Genomic DNA, 23,413 nt, shown 5'->3' on the forward strand with positions numbered 1-23,413 from the left:
ATTTCAGTGAGGCTCTATGGGAGCTCAAAGATCCACCTAGACAATGATAATTTATTGCAGGATTACAGGTTGGATACTTGGCCTGCAGGGTAAGCAGCTTTTTGACCAGTGTTTAAAATCAAGATAACTTAAGTTTCCTGGTTTTGAAGCACATTGATAGAATAGGGTTGAAATTAATATACTGTTAAAAATACTACATCTGATCTTACTGTCAGGCCTCTGATGGTGCGCTGCTGTCACCTGAAATCCTCAACAGCTGGCACCAGCAAGGGGGGGATGCCAGATGCTCAGCACCTCTGCAGATCAGTGTATTGCAGGAGGACATCCAAACACAGGGCAGCCAATTGCCATATCCAAGGGAATTTCCTGGCCCTGTCTGGTACTGACACAACTAAAAGGGATTCACTATGACAGACTCCTGCAAAGAGGAAGATGTTAAAAATTGTCAGGACACAGCTTCAGGATTGAGAAGAATGAGGCTCCAGAGGATTTCATCCATGACTTGAATGAAGATTGGGAAGGAGAAAACATGTGCTGAACACATTAAAACAGAAGAAACAGGTCATCAATTTGGATTAAGAATTTTTAATTTTTTTTAATTATAACTTCAGTAAGACCTTCCCCTTCTCTTTTTGGTTTGAAACACAATGACTTTCTGGTTTTGGTATAACATGTTTGGTCTACTCAAATAAATACTTTAAAAATAGAGGTCTAAAATGAGTTTTGGCTAAGACTGTTGGCCTATATAGAGACTTAAAAAAAATATTGGTCAAGGATAAAAGGTATTTTTTTCTATTTGCATTATTATCTTTTCAATGCACAATAAAAATCTGTGGATCCTAAGGAGTAAATCCTGGTCCTAAAGGAAAAAAGAACTCAAATAATTGTCAGGTCTTACTGACTTTAGCAGAGACGGTCTTCCATCTCAAAGCTGACCAGAATTGTGTGGTTTTGTAGCTTTCCTGCACCCTGGTTTTTAACAGTCCTGATAAGGTCAACTTTGGGAATAAAGGCACAGTATTACAGGCAAGACAATGTTTTCTCTCAGACAGACGATTCCTTTTGTCAGTTGTTTTGTTGGTCAGTATCCTGCATCGTGCTGGAGAAAAAAGGGAAAGGCAGGAAAAAGGAAAAGGCATGTCAGGGAAGTGAGGGGTGTCTGCTGGCCAACACAAACTTACTTTGAACATTGAAGTCAACATAGAGTTTACATTAAACACTGAGGTCTGGTCAAGAACTTGCCCTTAAACTTCAAGAACTGCCCCTAAACATTGCTTGTAAATGTAATTGGCTATACTTCCCTGGAGGCTAGAAAAGCTTGACCAAGCAATTCCCTGCTTCTGCAAGTCCCTCTTTTGGGGAGGAAGTCCACTATATTAGGAAGATGCCGTAGTAGAGAGAGATCATAGATGTAAAGGATAAATTTTTGTTTAAAATATGGAAACTACCCAAAATTTGCTGATGTACAGTAGTTACCAGTTTATCAATGCATCCCTCAGTTGTACTAATGACCCTCCTTTCCATCCAGTAGTTTTGGTATTTGGTTCTAAATACCATGCTGTTTTACACTATTTTTTTCAGACCGTAATACAAGCTAGTTGACAGCACATAGTTGAAGTCATTGCCTTCTTTGGCCACAACCAATATATAATTTCATGGAATGTACATCTGAGCTAAGTGTTTGTAGGATGACGTCTCTCTGACACCTCAGTTTTCTGCAGAAGTGCTATGGCAGTGTTGTGAATGGTGGGAATAGGCTTGGTGAAAGGAAAGAGGTGTGCACGGTTAGTTGTTTCCTCATAGTCCCCTCTCATGCCAGTGAGACCTGCCAGTTCACAAGAGAATGTTTTCCTGTCAGCCTGGGGAGACAGAGCAGCCCAAGCCGGGCCTGAGGAAGGAAAGATGTTTGCAGTCATTCACAGCAGCTAGGTCTGCCACAGCTGGGATTTCTGCTAGCATCCTGCTCCTCCACCTTGAGCTCCCCCAGGTCCTACCTAGCAGGCATCATGTCTGTGTTTATCACAAGGCTCCAGCTCTCTCTGTGCCCAAGCTGGTGAACACAGAGGCAGTGAATTTCTCACTTTGGTCTGGAGCCAATGCAGCACATGTGGGAAGAGTAGTTCTGTCTGATTTGTTTGAAGTGTTGCCCCAGTAGCCCATGTTCTGGGCTTTCCCAGAATACAAGCAGCGCAGAAAATGTCTCCCAACAGTGGGACCCAACAGTGCTACTTCCCTCTGAAGTCCCTCTGAAGGAGGATGTACACTATGGACGCACACCTGTGGTCTAAACAGTCAGTAAGAGAAGGATCCTTGAACAGAGTTAGCATGGCTTTTTCCTGCAAACTTTAACAGTGTATGCATGGCCATGCAAGTGGCTTCAACTGAGGAATCCCCTCACTTATGTACATACTTCTCCTCTCCTCAGCATAGCAGCCAGGCTCAAATTTCTCATGTTGCAAGCATGGAAAGAGAGATAAGAGCATGTTTGTTTGTTTATTTAAAAAATAGGGCAAACTTATCTTATGATTTCAAACTCTTTTACATCAATAAAACTTTTTGAAACCATTCCTTCTACCTTTTTTTAGGATGGAAGAGCAATTAGCAGAATACAATAGCCTCAACATAGTGAAATTCATTAAAGACCATGAGTCAAGATCATATCTGTCACCACAGGTAAGAGGTCTTTGATACTGTCTGTATAATTCCCTTCTGTGTGATTGCAGATGTGATCTGAGTACATGACTTAAAAGGATCAAGATACAGTTTTTGGCCGAGTTCTTAACAGGGTTTTTGTTGATGTGTGCACTGGTTTGTTATAATAAAGCTATTTGCTGCAAGACTGAATAGTTCATAAGTGCCACTGGTGAGTCTTTTGGCTTGTCCTGGTTCAATATTTGAACTTTAGTGAAGAGAAGTTTGGTACACTTTTTAATGGTGACCCTATGATGCACATTTAAATATGTCTGTTTACAATTTAAAACTGTGTAATTGTCCCAGACAATTGGAAGTGCAGTCTATACATTTGTGACATTAAAACTTTTTTTTTTTAAACCAGGTTGTATTTTAAAATATGTCTTTTTCAGGTTTTGACGTCTCCTTAAGTATCCAGTAATGTTGCTGCAGGTAGTGATGGGCTAAACTGCTAGGAAGAACATCCTGTCAGTTCTTACATCTGCAGAGGACAGGATTACCTCTCCTCAAAAGCTATAAAAACTTCAGTTCAGAAGTTCCGTCGCACTAGAAAATGAACTAATATTCACACACTGAAAAACTCTGTATATACTCAAAATACTACTTTTTTTTTGGTAGAGGTTAAATCAGAATCAGACCAAAATCCATTTTTTGTAGATTCAAGTAGAGTTACCTGCTTTCATGCTGTTTTACAGTTCTAAATCCTCAGCTGGTGGCTGAAAACAGTCTGATGGCCATCTCAGTTCTTGTGCTGAAGTTGTTGAGGAGCTCTGAGGCTATCTCCTCAGGTGATCCTGCTTCAGGGCCAGTGAGCTCTGGAGAAATATAATTACAATTATATTGTAATTATACTGGAGCTGGGGTCAAACGGATGCCCCTGAAGCTCTCCTGAGAGATAGTGAAGTGCCTTAGCTCAGTACTGCTGCATCCTCCAGGACAAAGGTCCATGTTGACATGGCTGCACATCAGCAGGTGTAAAGTGAACCCCTTCTGCACCAGCCAGGCAGAGTTTGCTCAGCATGGTGGTGTCCCACAGGATAAGCTTCCTTTGGGCTGGCAGTCACACATATCTTCAAAGAACTTAGCATTCTTGAATTCAAGGTAGATTATTTTTTTCAGATGATTCAATGTGACATCTAATTCAGACTGGAAAATGCCATTTTCCAAAGTTGTGAGCAACTGAGACACGCAATGCAAATACAGGTGCATGCATCTCTAATTTTCCTAATTACAGCCATGCACACTGTAATGCTGTTAAGTAGGTTTCTAATCACTCTGCCCAGGCTCTCTTTGGCTTTCTATTCTATCTGCACTAATAAAGTTATTGTAAATGTCAATCTAACAACACTTAAGGTGTGCCCCAATCCATCCTATGAGATGAGGTTTAATGAGATTTTGAGCAACCTGGTCTTGTAAAGGACACTTCTGTCCATGGCAGGGGGTTTTGGATACATGATCTTTAAGGTCCCTTCCAAACCAGAACACTCTCTCATTCAAGAATTCCATGAGACTTGTTGGTGGCCTGGAAATTCTCCAGCTGGTTCAACATATGTGTTGTAATGCTCTCAATTTGGGTCTAACCTTGGGTACCTTTGGCTTGGGAAAGGCAGAAAATGTGACAACTTTCTTTGTCCCTCATTCATATTTCTGTTCTTTCATAATATCTCAGCTCTTTCTGCAGGCATCTGTTTTTCTGGCCAGCACCCTACGCTCCTCAAGAGACTTTGTCCTTTTTCACTCAGACCTAGGCTGGCTCATTTAAAATTCTGTTTGGCCTGCCAAGAGAAAAGACATCTCACATTATCATTCACTGTTACTCTGTAAAGAACGTCAGCTGGAAAGAGGTTTTAAATGAAGTATATTTACTTCCTTCAGTTTTTTTTTTACTCAGCTTGTCCTCTGACCAGTGCAGGAAGGATGGTTCAAGAAAGAAACAGACACTGTGAAAAAAAACTAGGCAGTTCCAGGTGAAACTGAAATGGACCTACATTTGGCCATTTGCAGACTTAGAAAAGAAAGAATGCAAAAAATAGTACAAATAGTGAAAGAAGAAGAGAAGGTAGAATTGATTTTTCTTTTTTTTAGAATCTACCAACTACACCGACTAGGTGCTGAATTTTTAGAAAGTCTCTGTTCTTCATAGCATGTCTGGGTGTTTTGTGATGTCTTTTGCCATTTCCTTTTTTGTATATGGAAGCTCATGAAGTTAATACAACTCAAAACACCTATTCAAGATTCTTTATCAGACATTTAGAGGTTCTTATTTAAGAATTTTCTCCTCTTTTTATTATCTACTGTAATCCTGAGTTCTTGAAAAGGAAAATATGATTCCTTGCTTCCCGTGACCAAACATAATTGCATTACTTGCATAATTTCTTATAAAATTCTTGCTGAGTTGTATCTGCTTGTACACATAAAGATACAGATCTGTGTCAGGATGAGGAAGCATTTCTTTGGTCTCAACAGATCATGTCTTAACAGTAATGTGCTGTTGAGTGAGAATGTTGAAACAAAGGTGTGTGAGATGATGCTGCTGGCCATAGCTGGCGTCTGGGTTTCAGGCTCTCCTTTCCAAGCCAGTCTTTGTTCTGGCCTCCTCTTCTTTTCTTTTTGGCTTTGTCTCTCAAACCTCTCATGTTGCCCATTCTGTTCCACCTTCCTTAGGTCTGCATCTGCCCAGATAACAATGAGTACTGCTTGTGCTGCAGCTGGGCTTTGATAATAAAGTAGAAAGATGACAGGAATACCCACATGTACAGTGGGGATATTCTAGAGGAATCTCCATTTTTCCCGTTGCTATGTTTCATTCATTACAAGAAGGAGTCAGATCTGGTGCTGTTAGAATTAAAATAACGCATCTTCCTAGAATTCCCTAAACTGTCCTCAGCAGGTGCAAACCAGTGCAGTTTCTTTTCATCTCCTACCTCAGAAGGCTCCTTCAATTTTCTTTAATTAACCTCCCATCTTAATAATACCTTAGCTGAATGCCAAGAAATGAAAATTCTTCAGAAGTAATCTTTTTAGAGGATTATAGAAGCTTAAAGCACCATTCTGTGCTTAAAGACTTCTGCGTGCCTTCGGAACAGTTGGGGATTGCAGAGGTTTTGGGAATATGTTGTCACACTTAAAGCACTGCTGTAGGTAAAAATGTACACTTCAGAGGCAAGGGAGGTGCTTTATGAGGATCAGTGTTCCTGGTTTTTAGCCTGGATAGGACGTGCAAGGATAAGCATAGAATGATTTCAGTAATCTAAAAAGTATGGGTTTTCTGGAACTACTGCTTAAGGTCAGGAGCAGTATCTGCTGTGTGTTAGACCTACCATATTATGCTTCTGAGCATAATGCATTCTGCGTTTGCAGAACTTGCACCCTTCTGTAGAATACAAAAACAAAATCTGTACATTGTTTGGAAAACTCTTTTTGCAGATCTTTCACAGTCAGTAGCAGAGTGAGCTAAATAAGGAAAGTCAGTGAAACTTAAGAGACATGAACTGTGATGAAAATCCATTTGTAGCAGCTGTGGTCTAAATCCATATGTGGTTTAAAGCCAAAATAAAGGCCCTGCTCCACAAAAGGCTCAATTTTCAAAGACTGGATAAAAATCTCTGGAGTCTCATTAAATTCACTTTGATTGATCTCAATTAAAACAACTAAGGAACCTTTCCTGAGTGCAAATTACCTAAATAGCAATAAGGTAATATTCCTAAAAATCTTTCAGTTTGAAGTAAATTGCAATTGAAACAATTCCCCCTTTGCATTAATGAGGACACATGGTCTGTGAGTTTTGGTTGAATGCTTGGACATGTAACAACAGACTTCAAAGAAAGAGAGGGAAAACATGGGCATTTCGAACATGCATTTTGAAGCCCAGTTGTGAGCACTGTTACAAGAAGTGGGCAGACTGCCAGCATGAACCAATCCTTCATGTATTTTGGGATTATTTTTAACCTTTTTTTAGCCTACCTTTTGAACACATGGTGTCTACCCTTTCCCTCCTATGAATCTTGATGTGTGAACAATTGCTTTTTCTATCGCTTGTTAGGTACATTAAAGAACAGGCCAGCTCTTTTCTAGCAGGAATATAATTATTTCCTCTACCACAGGGATATTGCCATTCCTCCAAGGTCTTCATTTAGTGCTGCTCTCCAATGGTGCCAAATTAAATATTTTCATGGTGCTCAACCTGTCTAGGATCTCTGAGACCAGGAAGAGGTAGGAAATGTTTTATTGTGACCTCATGTGTGACATTTGTGTGACAGACCAGACCCCAGCCACCCTCAAAAGCTAGAAATGCTGATTGTCATCTTAGCTGCTGCCAGCTATTTCATAGCATGTTACCTAAAGGTTTGAAACGCCTAACCTTTAACTTTTTACTGCAGATGAGGAGGGTATGGCAGCAGCTTTGAAGACAAAGAATTAATACTGTTATAGGTGCTGGGAGCACAAATACAAACACTCATGATTTCTAGAATTGAAATTCTATGATGAAGCTTAGACACACAAGCATGTCTTTTAATGCTGCAGGAAGTGTCTTGCAGAATGGTGGTAGCTGAGTTTCTCTTCCTATGAAATTGTTATGGTCTCTACTATCCTGTTCCTCTGCAGGACAAGCCTCTCTGGTCACACAGTCCCACAGCCCCAGTGGCCATGCATGCTGCAGTGAGGCTGGCCTGGAGGGCATGGGGGGAAAACTTGGCTGGAGGGCATGGGGGGAAAACGACTTGGCTGCTTTCTATCCAGCTATGCCTAGTCCCTCTTACTTCTCTGAAAAGAACACCACAGCCTTGAAGAGGTGTTTTTCTATTTACAGCATGTATGCTAATCCCTACGGATGTTTAATTTGAAGAAACCTAACTAGTGGCGATGTGCTCTAGATACATTCAGGCAAAGGACTGCAGGGGTTGCCAAGATGCCAAAGTCTTTGAAGATGTCCCTCCACTGTCCTCTGCAACATCTGAGGGGTTAGCCCAAGATACAAAGTCTTCTGGGAAAAATCAAAGTCTTTAAAATTAGAGATAATAGAACTAAATAGGGATTTCTCGAAGAAGCCACTCATTATGCTGGAAATGACACTCATATTTGTCTCAGACATTCAGGCAACATTCTGATTTTTTGATCTGCTCAACATAAACCAAATATTTTTGTGCTGCCTTGTTGTATTTTCCATAATGCCATTCTCTATACCTAATGCCCTTCTGCAGCCAAAAAATTTGAATAATTTGTCTTTGGTCAAGAACTTCGTCTTTATAGATTCTCTGCATGTATTTGCCAGTGAAGCAGCCAGTAATGACCCAGTGCATTTGATCTTCTGACAGCTGTGCTCCATGTAAGACATTGATGCATTAGAATATTTTCTTTAAAAGTTGTATGAAGAATGGACTGCTGCTATCAGGTATTGTTGTTCACACAATGAAATTTATGTCATGTAGTAAATACCTGGAAAATAATTGTATTTTTTCGCTCACAATGTAGCAGATCTTCTTGTACAGCCTTCAGATTAGGACAGGAACAATTCTTTATTTTCTTTGAGAACCTCATCCTCCTTACAGGAGTGTTGACTGAATGTGCAGATATCAAACAACGTGGGTTTAGGCCTTTACTTATCAATGTAAGTCAAAATGAAAAAGCAGAGATGGGGCTGTGTGTGAGGTGTCTCGTGTGTGTGTGTGTGTGCGTGGTTACTCTTGCCTACTTTGTGCCTCAAGTAAGGTCGTTTTTTTAAATTTTTCAAATAAAAGCCTGTAAAGAAAGTGGCTGATTTTGACTGTATCTTGTTAACAAAAGCTTGCAGAAAACTTTTAACTTATTATCTTCATATCAACAATCTGGACTGCATGATTTTACTAATAATTGATAAAAAATATATAATGTGCTTAAGTTTCATCTGTGGGAAACAGAACTACACAATTTCCTGTGTGGGCAAACATTGAAATGGAAAGACTGAGTGTTGTACAAAAGGCTTCTCTTCAGTGCTCTGGCGTTTATCAAGAAAAGCTTGTGTAATTTTGTTCTATCCTTTAGATAATGTGACCTTGATAGATTGCAAAAATTAATTGTAGTTAAGGAGTACAATAAAAAACAGAATGCTAAGTTCATTGCTGCAGTAATAAAACTGGTTTGAAGACTGCTTCTGCAATGATATTATTGATTAATGTGTGACAGACTTTAAAATAAGCTGCCACTGTTTTAATCAGCCTGTAAAGACAGTTATGCTGATGCTCCTAATCAGACCGCTGTACAATACAGACAGGCCATTCATCACAGTGAATTAGAAACTACGTTTCAGCAAGCAAAACCAGAAACACACAGGCTAACCCACAGCCATCTACACAACTCAGAGGAGACAAATATTTATTGCAAGTTTTTCTGAAGCCTGATAAAATGTGTGGTCTGAAATCCAGGACAGTACATTACTCTAATAAGAGCAATGTACCTCAAGGAAATTTTTTGTGCGTGGTGGTTTTCTCCCTAGGGAAATATAGGCCAGATTGTATCATATTACACATTGTGTAGCTTTGAGTTCATTTTAATTTTTAACAGTCATCTGTTTTCTTCATCTGTACATAAGTCATGCCACAGGAACATCTGCTGGTTCTTTTCTTTCTTCCTATTGACTTCAGTTTTGCATTTTTATATTGTGGTTTTGTCTCCATATGAGGGTTAAAGTCAGCTTGCTTATTTAAAGAAGGACAAGGGGAGACAATGTTGCAGCACTACAATTGTGCTGGATTTGACTCCTGTTTACACAAGCAACCTGGAAGTCAGTAGCTCTTCCCCATGCTGTCCCTCTTGCCCTTGTCCCTGTGCCCTATTGCTGGGCTGAAAATGTTTTTGTTCTGTATACTTAAAAAACTCTTTAGGTTTCTGTGCTGAGGTGGATTAGGGTAGTCTGTCCCTGTACTGGGACTTTGCAATTGATTCTCTGTGCTCTGAAAGTTAGGGCTGTCAGGTTTACTCCTCAGAGTGCACCCATGACCCACTGTATGATAGCAAATTTTACTTAGAATCTCATCAGCTGGTTAAATCTGATGTGAATCTCGTAACAGAAAGCTGGAAAGACATCTTGAATCCTATGAGATATTTAATAATTGGTAAGATTTTGCCTATACTCTTTGTCTTTCTTGCTGTTCTGAATGGGAAAAAAAAATTATAATTTGAATACTACTGTAGTGGTGTGTTTGTGTGCATTTCAAAGGAAATAAAGTAGCAAAAGTGGGGTCAAAAAAAAAAAAGAAAACAAAAAAAGGAAAGAAAAGAACAAAAATGAGCAAACATTAGCAACAGCAGCTTAGCTTCTGGTCCCAACAGACTTAACTAGGAGAAGGGGAAAAGAAAATCTGGAGCTGACTGGCAGAGAAACATTGCTGCATGTAAACACTACAAGGCATCTGTGAGTGCTTTTATCATACGGAGCCTGAAAGTATTTGCAATTTGTGACTCTGCAGTCAGGAGCAGTCTTGCAAACAAGGAGTGTTTATTGTGGATTTTCAGTACAGAGAAAACTACAGCCAAGCTGACCAGAAAGACTGGAATTTCATCTATCTATCTCCCCTCCCCCTCTCTGCTTTCTCTCTATCGCTCACTCGTTGGATTTCTTTCTCTGCCAGCCTTTTAAAACAGAAATTACTGGGTCAGGGACATACATCTTTCCTCTTTTTCTAGTATGATCTCATGTTCAGCCTCCAGCAGAAACTCTGCTACCTGTAAGTATCTTATTCAAGTTTGTTGTACCCACTGAATGCTGTGGTGTTTGTGGTTGTAATAGTGCTTAGCAGCGTGCAGAGTTCAGTTTGTTGCTGAATGCTGCAGCAGAGCAGCCAGACAGTAATTTTTGAGCTCGAGATGGATGAAAACTCAGTTCTAACTTTGAGGAAAGCAGGCACTGGGTTTTGCCAGTGGTTTAGTAGAAGCTAACTTGAAAGTTTGGATTCCAAACAGCTTACTTTATCCTAATATTCAAGTTGATATAAATTTCTCAACTATGCTGGCTTTTTTTTTCATCAGATATAATGAAACTTTGCGGTTTTAAAAGCTTGGAAGAGCTCATTAAGATTTATTTGCTTAGAATTGTCTTATTAATGACACACTCTAGAAGAAATGTGATAAAAAGCTCTGAAATATAGACTAAAACCTTTTGATACTAGTAAGTCATTAAAAAGGATATATTTCATTTAGTTGGGAAAACTTATTTTTTAAATGCATGTTTTAAAATTGTACACTTATTTTGCAATAGGGAACTGTCAGCATTTTTACGTTTTCTTCTTCATTCAGACAACTGATTCATCTGAAAGAGGCAGAGGTTTATTAGTCATATGCGTGAATAAATGTTTAAGTGTGTCTCTTAATACATATGCTTACAAAGGTTTTACATTTCATCTTGATCTCTATGTATTTGTCTGGAACCATCACCTTTTAAAAACGAGTTGCTTTTACTGTGTTTTGCTGAGATATTCCAGCAAATTCTGCAGATAATTATACACTGTTTCTTCAAATGGTTATTAGAAGGGGATTTTTAAAGTTACATATTTTCTAGTTAGAGAATTCTACTAGTCAAAATCTCAGCTAACTGAGGATTGCACTTTACCTTAGGCAAAATGCATCTCTGCCGTTGGCATGGGTCCAAGGTGTAACTACTTACAGGGTGTTATCTGCCATTCCTTAACTCAGCAAATACCTTGCCAGATACTTAGCTTCTTGGTGACCTGTAATTCTTGTTTGTAGTGCATGGAAGAGAACCATTAAATAGCAAACAGTCCAAGGGGTGCACGTGTTAAGTGCACATTCTCCTAATTTAATAGCTCATGATACTTTCATTTCCCTGTGCCAGATTTTAATTGCTATAATAATATTAATCTTGTTTCCTAGAAATCATGGAAAGCTCTTTCTTGTTTTCTTTAAATGTGTCCTCAACATTTTTTGTATGTTCTTTCTGTTTCTTGCAAAGTTTCTTGCAAAGTTTTTCTGGTATTCATTAAAACAAATCAATCCAACTTCCAACCCACAACAATCATTCTCCATTATCCCCTTCCAGCTTTGCAAAAGATTAGGGCAATTTTGATCCATCTGCTGAGGGAAATATCCCAGGAAACCAGAGATTTTATCACATACGAGAAACTCTTGAAGTCTCATCCAAATCCCAATGAAGGCTTTGGGTGTCATTGAGACTTGGCTCAAAGCCACTTGTGATTACAGGTATTTTAGTCAAGTTTTAGTTATTAAAGCTGAGACTTACTGGTGCTGCGTCAGATTTTACTTTCAATTGGTTTGTGTTGGTAGATAGCTATCTAAATAATTTGTATTAATCTTTTACTTACATCAATGTAGCTCTGCTCACAATCAGACTCACTAGTTGTTATGTTTGTAATTAACCATTGCATCATTTCTCACATGTGCACCAGCAGCCCTGAGAGAAAACCAGTTCTGGCACTTGGAGGAAATTTTTAAGAGGAACCATCCTCTACATTGTCCCTGGTATGTCCCTCTGTCAGCTCTACAGACTCACACTCACTCCATTTCAGAGGCCCCTTCTCCCTCTGCCCTCCCCTCAGGCTCATCTGCTGAGTGGGCAGGAGCTGCCAGCAGATGAGTAACTCGCTGGAGCTTCCCTTGCCAAGTGTCCCTTATTCAATGCCTTGGGCACACCTTTGGGACTTATCTTTTAGGCTTCCAAATCTCAGAGCCAGCTTGGACAATTGCCTCTAAATTTGGGAAAGGAGATCTCCTTGCAGGTTGCCACATTTTTTATACCAGTATGGCTTTATATTTGATCTCAGGGGAATTGCTGGACAGGTGGCAGAGTATAATGCTGTGTTTTTGCAAAAATACACCAGGTTATTAATTTCGATCTTAGCAATCAGATGGCTCTGCTTTTTCAGCTTAGAGGCAGCACATGATTTAGGGTGAAAAGGACCTCTGCAGGTAACTGTGCCTACCTCTTTTCCAAGAAAAACCAGTTTTATGGAAAATTTGGCTTCAAAGTTACATCAAGCAACTCGGGCCTTGATTAGTTGTTTATTAAATAAACCTTGCTGTTTTAGTGGGTTTGTATGTCTCTTCCTTGTGCTCCAGGCACTCTTCTGTTAGAAGTCTAAAAATAAGCAATAAAGATTCTCCTTCAGGATGAACAAATCCAGCTGTTTTGGCCCCTCTTCATAAATTAAATCTTCCATCCCCACTAAGGAATAACAACTAGTGTATGATATATCACGGAACTGACATGACTGTTCTGCTTCTGGGACCAAAGCTGGCAGATTTCTGTGAGCTTGTACTCACATGGTACACCTGGAGTTGTTCAGTTGTTTCAGTTGTTTTGGCATATAGACAGACCCTTAGAAAGCTGATGAGAAAACAGCTTAATTTCAGCCCAATTTCCTTCTATGTTGTTTGTGAATACCATTATTTCATTAGGTCACAAGGTACATCTGAAATATTTTGGTGCACTTGGAATCAAACAGTCCCTTAGTTTTATGTCCCTTCTGGAGACACCGGTGACGTGGCAATGAGGAGCAGAGGAGAACCAGGTTCAGCTGTGATATTAAGGGCAGAGAAGTAAGGAGATTGTAAGGAAGTTCAAAGCAGCCACGAAATGTGACAGTGGTGTCACCAGCAGCTATGTATCTGCTGAAGAGCAGAACACTGTCAATCAGTATAAATACCATATAGCACACACATGACTTCTTTGAAGCAATGACCTTCTTTACAGATAGGGAGGATGTTAATACCTTGGCACTCACCCCAAAACCTTCTCATTTTTATTGTCATTATGTGTTGAAAGAATCTCTTGCCGTTTCGTCTTGCTGTGATTGTGTAAATAATTGAGAAAGTGAGGTTGTACTTCCCAAGGTCTTCACTTGGACACCTCAGGAGACAGTCCTGCAGCATCCAAGTAGAGGCCAGTGGCTGCAACATTTGGGGCAAACATACAGTGATACAGGAGCTCTGTCTGCACCTTAAGGCAGTCAAAGCAAGACTGTAATACACAGTGACAATAGGCCAAATTTGTAGCAGAGAATGTCTCATACATCCACCATGAAATTGATCAAAATGCTCCTGAATCCTCTTGAACACTTTCTGTTCTGTTTTTGACGCTGGAAAGGGCAGCATAGAAGCCACTGCCTGCACCCAAGGTTTACAGCTGTATTCCGTGCTGGGATTTATGGGGCAGGCACCAGAAACAGGTGTAGCAGAGTCAAGATGCAGAAGTCTCTGCATGAGTATCATTTTCAAACTGGTGATGAAGCTATCTCTCAACTTTGACATCATTTTATGATAGCTATCCACATTGGAGTGGAGCAAGTCAAAACTATCCAGGTTTTAATTTTATAATTTCTGATGAGGCACCATGTAAGAAAATGCCTGTGAATAAAGCTATTTTTCACCATATTTCTATGCCTCAGCCTGCTATTATGGAGCAGAGAATTGGTGGCATTGTCATGAGATGCAAGCCACCAGGTCTGTGTGTCAGAATCATTAACTGCCTCTTAGCACTTTGCCAGGTCCTAGTCTGAAACTAAAATTTCTAATTATTTTCTTAGCTGAATTTTCTACCATGCATTTCATTTCTCTTCCACTGGCTAGAATTCTACATTTTGTCTCAGATTTTCTTCAGACTGGTATGGTTTCAATATTTTAAACCAAAATGGAAAGACTTTCAGATAAATAGCTAGAAAACTAGAGTAAAAATTTGCATTCCAGACTACATAGTCAACCTACATCTAACTTTGTATGTATGTGAGACTCATTGTCTTCAATCTTAAACATGTGATAAAGTGAGTGGATCTGTCTTGTTTAACTTTTGGAAGTGAATAATTTTACAGAACTTCTGAACTGCCAGTTGTTTTTCAGTGAAATTTAAATCTGGGTGGATATTTAGATTCAGTTACAGACTGCTCAGATCATTCTGCCAGAAACAGTAGAGTGAACACTTACCTATTAACAACAATAATGAAAATAAAGACATAGAAGGACTTGTTTTTCAATTCACTTTCAGGAAACCTCACTGTTGGTTGTAAAGTTGTGGCAAATAATTGGTCAGGGCATTAAGAAGTTACAAAACCTAAAGGAATGTTGACACTTTTCTATCTTGGAATTCTTATGATCTTCTCAAATTTAATTAAATCAATATCACTTCCTATTTGTGCTGCAATTTCAGTTACTTTGGTGGATTGTAGAAATAAGGCTTTTAAAAGGATTTCAATAGTGCTTGTTTGATGCCAGAAAAAAATTATTTTCTTATGGGGTTATAAACATGAAAGGTGAAGATTCACTGTAATTAGGGGCACGAGAAACTTGTATAATTTATTTTCTATATTATCTTGTCTTCTTTATTTCCGTTGAATTTTTCTCAGACTTTGGGGTTGTCTGCTATTTTCTGATCATGTGTGCACTGAATGGTATTGAAATGAACTGCATTTGTCAGAAATGGTGAAAGTATTTTGTATGTGTTAGTTGTTTTGTTTTCATCCCTATAGTTGCCTGATGCCTTATAGCAACTTCTTTCTCTTGTTTTTTTTCAGGATTAACAAACCTTGACAACACATTCATCATTTTGTCAGGCTTGACCAATGAATTTTATAAAAACCTAAGGATATTTTGAAAATATCTGCCCAATAACTGCCCAAATTTCAGTCAAGGAGAACCTATTAATAGAAAACATGTCATACATTTTTTATCTATGACTAATAATGCCTTCATTTCACGGTGAAAGTCTGCTGGTGGAGGAAGAAGACTCCTTTTGTTAAGAAATTTTTTCACGGGTGGAAAAGGCCTGCGTCCGCCTATAATATGAAGCCCTTTGAGAAAGGCTGGCTGCTTCTACTGCTGCCTGTCATGTTAAGAGTTGTGTGCTCCTCCTTTATTAGTGTGAACCTTGGGGTGAAAGTGATGAAGGGACAGTCTGTCTTCCTGTCAGAAGAAGACCTCAACTTTTCCATCCCCAGAGAGAAAGATGTCTGCAAAGTAGAAGTGATCAATGAACCAATAACACAGAGGGTTGGGAAACTTACTCCACAGGTATTTGGGCTCTGTTTTGCTGCCTTGAATGTTAGTGTGTGAAGGTCTGGGAGAAACAAAAAGGGGCTGCTTGACTGATTTTTGTTCTTCTTTTGGGTAGTGACTAAAAGGCATGAAACTGAATGATGTGTGGGATTCAGCCTTTTGCTGAAGTAGACAGCTGGCAGAGAACTACAACCCTGAAATTCAAAAGCTGAGCTCAGTAGCATAAATGCACAGAAGTGAGTCTGGTCATAGTCTCCTTTCACAAGTGAAGAATGGGTATTTTAAAACTTCCAGTCAGGAGATATCCTCCAGTCTCTCAGCTGCTTTTTTTCTCCCATTGAGGGTAATTCTACAGTGCCCCTCGAATGATGCATACCACACTACAGCATTTTCAATTTTAGTCACGGAGCCGCTACTTAAGGGCCAATTAAGAAAAAATCATCACATACAATAAGCACATTGTGTGCAGCATTGTTTGTTCTGCTCTGCAACAGCCAAATTGTTAGCAGATGGCAAATACATTAAAACTCCCCTGTTTTCTTTTCAAATGTTGAGCTTGTAGGAATAATGAAATTTATTTCACCTATTACATTTCTGCTACTCATCTGCTTTACAAATTGCCCACCTGAGTTATAGCAGGAAGGAGCTGAACACAGTTGTCATGAAGATGTAATGTTATAGACAGAAGATACATGGTTTTAATGGTTCATAACCAAGAAGGTTTTGGTGTTTGAAAAATTCTGGTTTGTGCCACAGCATACCTTTTCGTGTGCTTGTATATGAATATAGTTTTTAACCTCCTTTCCAGGGTTTTTGGTGGCTTATGTGAAGATAGGTGAAAGAGCACCGATCTCAGTAGATTTTTCAAAACTTCTGTCTTGGTCATCAGTATTATTTTTTGCAAGGCACTGACAAGTACTTCAGCTGAATCAGCACTCCTAAGGAGCAGAGGCATACCAGGGAAAACAGGAGGTGATGGACAGGACAATGTGCGATCTTCTCTAGAGACTGCCTTAAGTAGTGTAGTGCATCTGCAGAAACTACCCAGGGCTTGTTTTCTGCCAGCCAGGGACACTGACCTTAGTACCCCACCTCTACTTCCCCAGTACAGGTTGGTCTTGACTCCTACAAACACAGAACCATTAAGGCTGGAAAGACCTTGAGGAACAATGAGTCCAACCATTAACCCAGCACTACCAGGTGCACTACAAACCACGTCCTTAAGACCTACCTATATATGATTTTTGAATGTTTCCAAGTATGGTGATTCCACCATTTCCTTGGCGGACCTGTTTTAACGCCTGACCAACCTTTCAGTAAAGAATTTTTTCATGATATACAACCTAAAGGAGAGAAGGAAAAGAGGCACTTACATGTGAAACTTACAGTGAACCTCTTCTGTAGGCAGTCTGTCTGGCTGAGGAGTAATTTTGCTTTTAACTTCTGCCTCAGCTTCTATGTGCAGTGGGACCCGGGTATTTTGAAATATCCACTTTGCCCTGTGTAACCCAACATCTTTCAAGCACATTGCTAGAGGCCGTTTTCAAGAGATCCCAGGAGATATGCATTCACTGCACCTTATTTTCCAAACGACCTCCTCTCTCCCAGCCCCACATCTGTTAAGCACCTGCTCTTTCATGGCCCGGAATACCTGCCCAGGCAGCTGAGTGTGGAAGCTGCAGGCACACATGTAGAGGGACAGGCTCTGCTGGGCAGAGGGCCATAGGGCATCAGGCTGGACGAAGACTGTGCCTGCTAGTGGTGCCTGAGCTTTCACCATTCCTAAAAAAAGGTGCCAGAGTCCAGATCTCCTTGTGCCACTCATGATCTTTCTACAGGAAATTCTGCAGCCAGAAAATGTCTCTGATATAATCTGGTTTACTTCCATTAAATTGGGTAATGTTCTAGGAATGTATGACAATTTAATTATAAATTGTAATTGAAAAGCAGTTGAAGAGGAAAAATCCAAAGCCCAACAGTAATTAGGAAAATATTTAGATTTCCTTGTCTTACCCAGTGAATTTATAGACAATTAGAGTTGCCTGTTAATACAAAAGGAAAACATATCAGGAAACATAATCCAGATGTTTCTTTTTTGCAAAGTAGATTGTGTCTAAATACACATATAAACTGACTGTCAGTCAGTGGTAACAAATCTTTGTTCTAAATTTTCCAATCTCTTGTTACCAATTAAAATGTGGAACTAATGATGTTTTAAAAATAAGGACATTAATTCTTTGATATGATTGGACCCAGTGAGATGCATCCCTGAGTCCTAAGGGAACTGGTTGATGTTGCCACATTCCACAATATTTGAAAAGTCATGGCAGTCAGGTGAGGATGGCTATGGTACCCATACTATAAAAAGGTAGATCTTTCCTGGGAATTATTGACCTGTCAGCCTCTGTTCTGTGCCTAGGAAAATCATGGAACAGATCCTACTAGGAGCTGTGCTAAGGCACATGGAGGACAGGGAGGTGATTCAAGACAGCCAGCACGGCTTCACCAAGGGCAGGTCCTGCCTGACCAACCTGTTGGTTTTCTGTGAGGGAGTGACTCCATCAGTGGGCAAGGCAAGGGCTCAGATGTCTTTTATCTGGACTTCTGTAATCCCTTTGGCCTTGTCCCCCGCAACACCCTTATGTAACCAAAATCCTACTGGCTTTGAGGGTTCTACACTGATTTATGTTAGTGAAGAATCTTACTTTCAGTGTACAACATTAAGCTTCTGAAACTACCATATGAGTGGGTTTTGTATATAATATATATTTTTTCTTTCTTCAAGATAGCATACCACATAACTACTTCTTAATTTTATTTTCCATTTTTGCAGACTCTCACATAAGACTATCCATTTTATTGCTTAAACATCATGTTCCTTTATGTTAGTTTGTACTAAGGAAGAAAGGACATTAAGTAAGAAAAAGGAGTATTTTTTGGTTTTGTTTGAAAAAAAAGCAGAGCACATATTTGTACAGAATTTGTAAATAATGCAAAACAGAGGAGTCACAACATAGTCAAAATTTTCATCATATGAGAGTAATTTTGTCTCCCACATATTGTTCTTGTCCTTGCTTTCTAAGTAGACCCAACAAATAAAACCAAGTGTACTTTCCATAACACCACAGATTATACCAAGAGGTTAATCCGTGTATGTCTGAAAATCAACTACCTCATCACTTAAAAAACCCCCCAAAAAACAACTAAAAAAAGGAGAGACTGTACAATGCACTTCTTGACGGAAGTTAAAAGCAGGCAATAAATTTTAAAATTGCTTGGAATATAGAAAAACTATCACATTGCTTGAACACCTGAGAATTACTTCAGTGGAAGTAGACCTTTTGACTAATAATGAAAGCTGAGAAACTCTAACTATTCTTCCATTAGAGAAGGATGTAAGTTATATTTTGTGTAATGGTTAGAAAGAAAAAAAGTTCAATAATTCTTAAATCCTTTAATGTAAATCCACAAGGTGGTCATGAGGTGCTTCAGTTAAGTATGTAGTAACTTAATTTAATTAAGAATTAATTAAGAGTTAATTTAGAATTAAATTATTACATAAATTTTACACTTAAAGTCAGAGCATCCAAAGATTTCCTCTGTGAGTTACACTTTCAGTCAAAATTTTAGAATCTTACTAAAGTCCCTCAGCCATTTCACCATCATCTAAAGTGGTTAGGGGAATGAACACAATTCATGCAAGGCATTTGCATGAGTTGGCACAAAGAATCATTTTCATGATTCTTTTGTCATATTTTAAAAAATTACTGTCATTAAGAAATTACCTCTTCTTTTTTTGAAAAAAAAATGTGGTTAGTCAGTCAGCCATGTACATATATTAACAGCTATTAGTTATGGCCTTATTATGTCTGTTAGTGAGTGTTGAACAAATTTCACTTTGTGGAAGTTCATATAACCATTTGTGAATACTGTCCCAAATAATGCAATGAAAACTATGTTTAGACAGTGAAATGCTTAGGAAATGCAGTGATTTTGGTTTCTTGCTGGCTAGAATATGCGTTTTGTCTCTGTAGATTTGAAATATGAGCATCTTCCATCCTCCATGGACTGCATAGGGATTCCCTTTTATCACAAGATTAACACAGTCTATCAATGCTAGGAGCTTTCAGCTGGTGATTCAGTAAAGAAACAATTCTGCAAGGGAATTATAAATTGCCAGTTTTGCCAATTGCAGTATTTGAGAACATGGAAATTGTATTCCTCGTAATCCAAATCCCTTTTCCAAAGAACGGGTGTGTCAAAGCAATCCTTTTTCTATTTGTGTCAGGCGTGTTTCCTCATTGCTTTTCTTTCACAAACCAACCAACCATTAAATAAATCAATCTGCCTGAAAGAAGTGTCTGCCTTAGATGGTTAAACTGTGGCCAGACAGAGTCACAAATTTTGCCAATATCAGGTATGTTGTCAGAATTATTCTATTTTGAATTAGCTGTAGGAAAGCATAGGTATCTGCTTGCTTTTGTGCTGTGGATTACATTGATTTTGGGGCTGGATGTTTGTATGGCACAGAGATGATGTCTGATCTAGAAAAGAGCTACTGTACAAAGTCAGTATCACAAAAACTGGGAACAATTCTAAGTTAGCTGTGTCGTACTTTTTTGGTATAATTGTGGTGGACATAAAGCAAGATTTACTATATAATCAAGCTATTGTCATGAGCAACTTTAAAAGTCAATAGGTCTCAAATTATAATGCTGGAACTGCTGGCTTTTCAGCACCACTGCACTTGTACATACTGCTGGATTTATCTACACCCTTAACTCTGCAGTGGTAAAGAAGGTGAGGTCAAACTATTTGCTGTACTGAGGAGGGACTTGGCAGCCTGAAACAATCACATAGGCCCTTTACCCTTCTAATTGTGGAGCACAGGCAGCCCCATGTTAAGTGGTTGCTCTGACTCTCACTGGGGGACCACAGTACAGGTGAATACCTGTTCACAGAAATGAACCACATATTAAACATTTTGTTATTCTGGTGCATTCCAGGCACTCAGAGAGAAGTAGAACAGGGGCTGTAAAGTTAACATCCTTGGCAGTGTGGTGCCAGTTTATTCTTTCTCCTTCATAGGTTTTTGACTGCCACTTCCTTCCTAATGAAGTCAAATATACCCACAACGGATGTCCGATTTTAGATGAAGACATGGTCATGCTTAGGCTGTACAGGTAAGCAGCAGCAGCAGATCACTCTTCACTGTCACCAGGAACCCAGTTGACCTTAGCAAGAGCAAGCAGTCAATTTCTTACAGTTAAAGCATGTTCTGCTGTACATGATGTAACCACTTAGATCCAGTATCTGCATCATTAGTCAAGAAGTGACCATCTGTTTACAGAAACATTTCTCACCATGTATTGCAGATACGCTCATTTAACATGTAATATGTATTGCTGGCTTATTACGCACAGTCAGTGATTTTTCATTATGTTGTGGAAAGTGGAAAGTCAAAGCACTTTCAGAACACTGCATGTTCTCTGCTGCCCTGCTGATAGGGACAGACGCTCTCATATACACACAGAGAGTAACCCTTTCTTTCACACACACACATCCTTATAAGTAGGGGAATTTGGGCAGTAGGATCTATGTTATGGTGATTCAAGGCTTGAGCACACAAGAGAGAAATGCCCAAATCACAAAGCAACAGAAGATGGCACGAAGCATAACTAATTTTCTTCTGTCCCTTGCAGGTTTACAGAAACGGAAACCTTTGTAGAAACATTCACCCTTCATGTGCAGTTACTTGAGCCAGACTGTAACATCATAAAAATGCGCTCCCATGCGTTGGAGGTCCCTGAATACTACGGTCTGTCCAGGGTGATTGACAAGAATGTCCTCACCTTTGATTATGACAGGAAGATAAACCTGGAGTGCACCATTTCCATAATCTCTTCAGAAACTCACCTGCCTGCTCATGGCCAGCTTATTGCCGGGAAAGTGCAGCAAGGGCAGTTTAGTGGAGATCAGCCATGGAGCTTCTTCCCTGGCACTAGTATGACATGCTTTTGTTGTTTGCATTAGCACCTTCAGAGAGATGCAGCAGATTAAGTCTGGAGCAGTGGGCTGTTTCAGACGTGTGTGTAACAGTGGGTATCGTGTGAAGTTTAATGAACAGCTTGAGCTATCGTGGGCCTGAAAGGGACATGAAGTTTTTGTGAGGCACCATGCAGATCACAGATCTGGGTCAATAATTCCTTGCCTGGATTCTGGCCATGTTTCTGGCCCATAGATGTGTGGACCAATGTGACAGCTTGTGTGTGCCAAGACTCGGTAGAAACAGCACAGGTAATTGCTGGAGGCAGCACCTAACCAAAACACCAAGGTAGGATGGAGTTGGAAGACATCAGTTGAAAACAAAATCCTGTAGGAGAAATTAAGGATAGGAGCCCTACTTCTCATCACACTGTCTCTCTCAGGGCTGCTTTAGCTACATGGGTAGGTTCCCCATGGCGGTTTCTGCTCTGATAACTTTTACTATTGCTTTTGGGTTACAGAGCACAGCCTGGGCCAGCAGTGCAGAAACAGGAGCTGTGCACTGGGACTAGGAGATATCAACAAGAAAAAGATGAGCTGTGAGGAATTTCTGAGGATGGGAATTCAGTATCGACACCTTGACCCCCCTTCACCCGACACTGATTATATTCCTGTGAGGTTGGATCTCTCAGACAGCAGAAGCAAAACTCTGCACAAGGTAGGTTTTTATGCAAGTTTATAAGGTCTTATTGTCATCTTGTGGTTTTTGTCATTGTTGTTTCTTTTTTAACAATTTTTTTCCTCCTTGTCACAGTTGAAAAGCGATAGGGAGCCTTTAAATTTTTTCAGTTCTTAGAAATTTGCCAGCTAAGCTAAAGAAAGGCATTATCTCCATGCCTCTATGATTAGACCATTATGGCTACAGAGAAACAATTCTGATTGATTGCTCTCAGACATAAGTAGTTTATCCTGAGAGAAAAATTAATTCTGGCACAATTCCACAACTTTCGTACAGCGAGATCTGCACTGACTTCAGCATACACAGTAATTATAAGTTAAGAGCTCTGTGAACATATTCAGTTAATAATAATTAATAGCTTGTGCATGTTTCTGTCAGATAAAGTTATTCATTAAACTCACATCAAATTAAGTAAGTCATTTCAGCCTCAAATTAAGGACACAAATAAGACTAGTGAACCTGAAAGTCATATTCATGATGTCTCAATATTTAGTCTAGGCATTTTCTAATTAAAATATCTTAATTTTTCTTTTCAAAATAATTATTTCTTAACATGTACCCTGATTTGCTATGTGAAGCTAGAAGAAATTTCATTTATTTTTTCTCTTTACTTTGCCTTTTCAGTTGTCTCATTTTTTTCCTATTGTAGACGGAGTATGCATGGCTCCCTGTTCAGATTAGAGGTGCTGTTCCCAACCAAATACCCAAAGCTGCTCCAATGGCAAAGTTCATGCTGGAAGTAGATCAATTTATTTTAACGCCTATTACAACCACAACCATTGATGCTGAAGACAATGAAACTCCAAAGTCCCTGCTTATATTCAACATCACCAAGCCACCTCCACAAGGCTTTATCACTCACCTCTCTGACCACACAAAACCTATTGGCTCCTTCACGTGGAAGGATCTCAGTGACATGCTCATTGCTTATCAGCCTCCAAATAACAGCCACACAGAGAGGAGGAATTATGAGGTAACAGTAGGATGTGTGAACATTTGCTG

At 39.4% G+C, this 23,413-nt stretch overlaps 1 protein-coding gene across 5 annotated transcripts in view; it reads left to right on the forward strand.

Moving 5' to 3' along the window:
- Nucleotides 1-10,126: 10,126 nt before the first annotated feature.
- FREM1 (FRAS1 related extracellular matrix 1) overlaps nucleotides 10,127-23,413 on the forward strand; it is a 62,329-nt gene continuing 49,042 nt past the window's right edge. For 3 of the 5 annotated variants that reach the window (XR_004061489.1, XM_030968389.1, XM_030968393.1), the window contains exons 1-6: nucleotides 10,127-10,394; nucleotides 15,207-15,702; nucleotides 20,776-20,870; nucleotides 21,390-21,691; nucleotides 22,194-22,390; nucleotides 23,061-23,384. Coding sequence is in view for 4 of the 5 variants with exons in the window: in XM_030968389.1 (XP_030824249.1) it covers nucleotides 15,475-15,702; nucleotides 20,776-20,870; nucleotides 21,390-21,691; nucleotides 22,194-22,390; nucleotides 23,061-23,384 (1,146 nt within the window). In the remaining variant the exon portion in view is untranslated. Of the gene's footprint in view, nucleotides 10,395-11,722; nucleotides 11,884-15,206; nucleotides 15,703-20,775; nucleotides 20,871-21,389; nucleotides 21,692-22,193; nucleotides 22,391-23,060; nucleotides 23,385-23,413 lie in introns of those variants that run through there. The other 2 variants (XM_030968390.1, XM_030968392.1) reach the window with 2 other exon arrangements.

The sequence above is a fragment of the Camarhynchus parvulus genome, chromosome Z (genome assembly GCF_901933205.1).
Source record: "Camarhynchus parvulus chromosome Z, STF_HiC, whole genome shotgun sequence".
Lineage (NCBI taxonomy): Eukaryota > Metazoa > Chordata > Aves > Passeriformes > Thraupidae > Camarhynchus > Camarhynchus parvulus.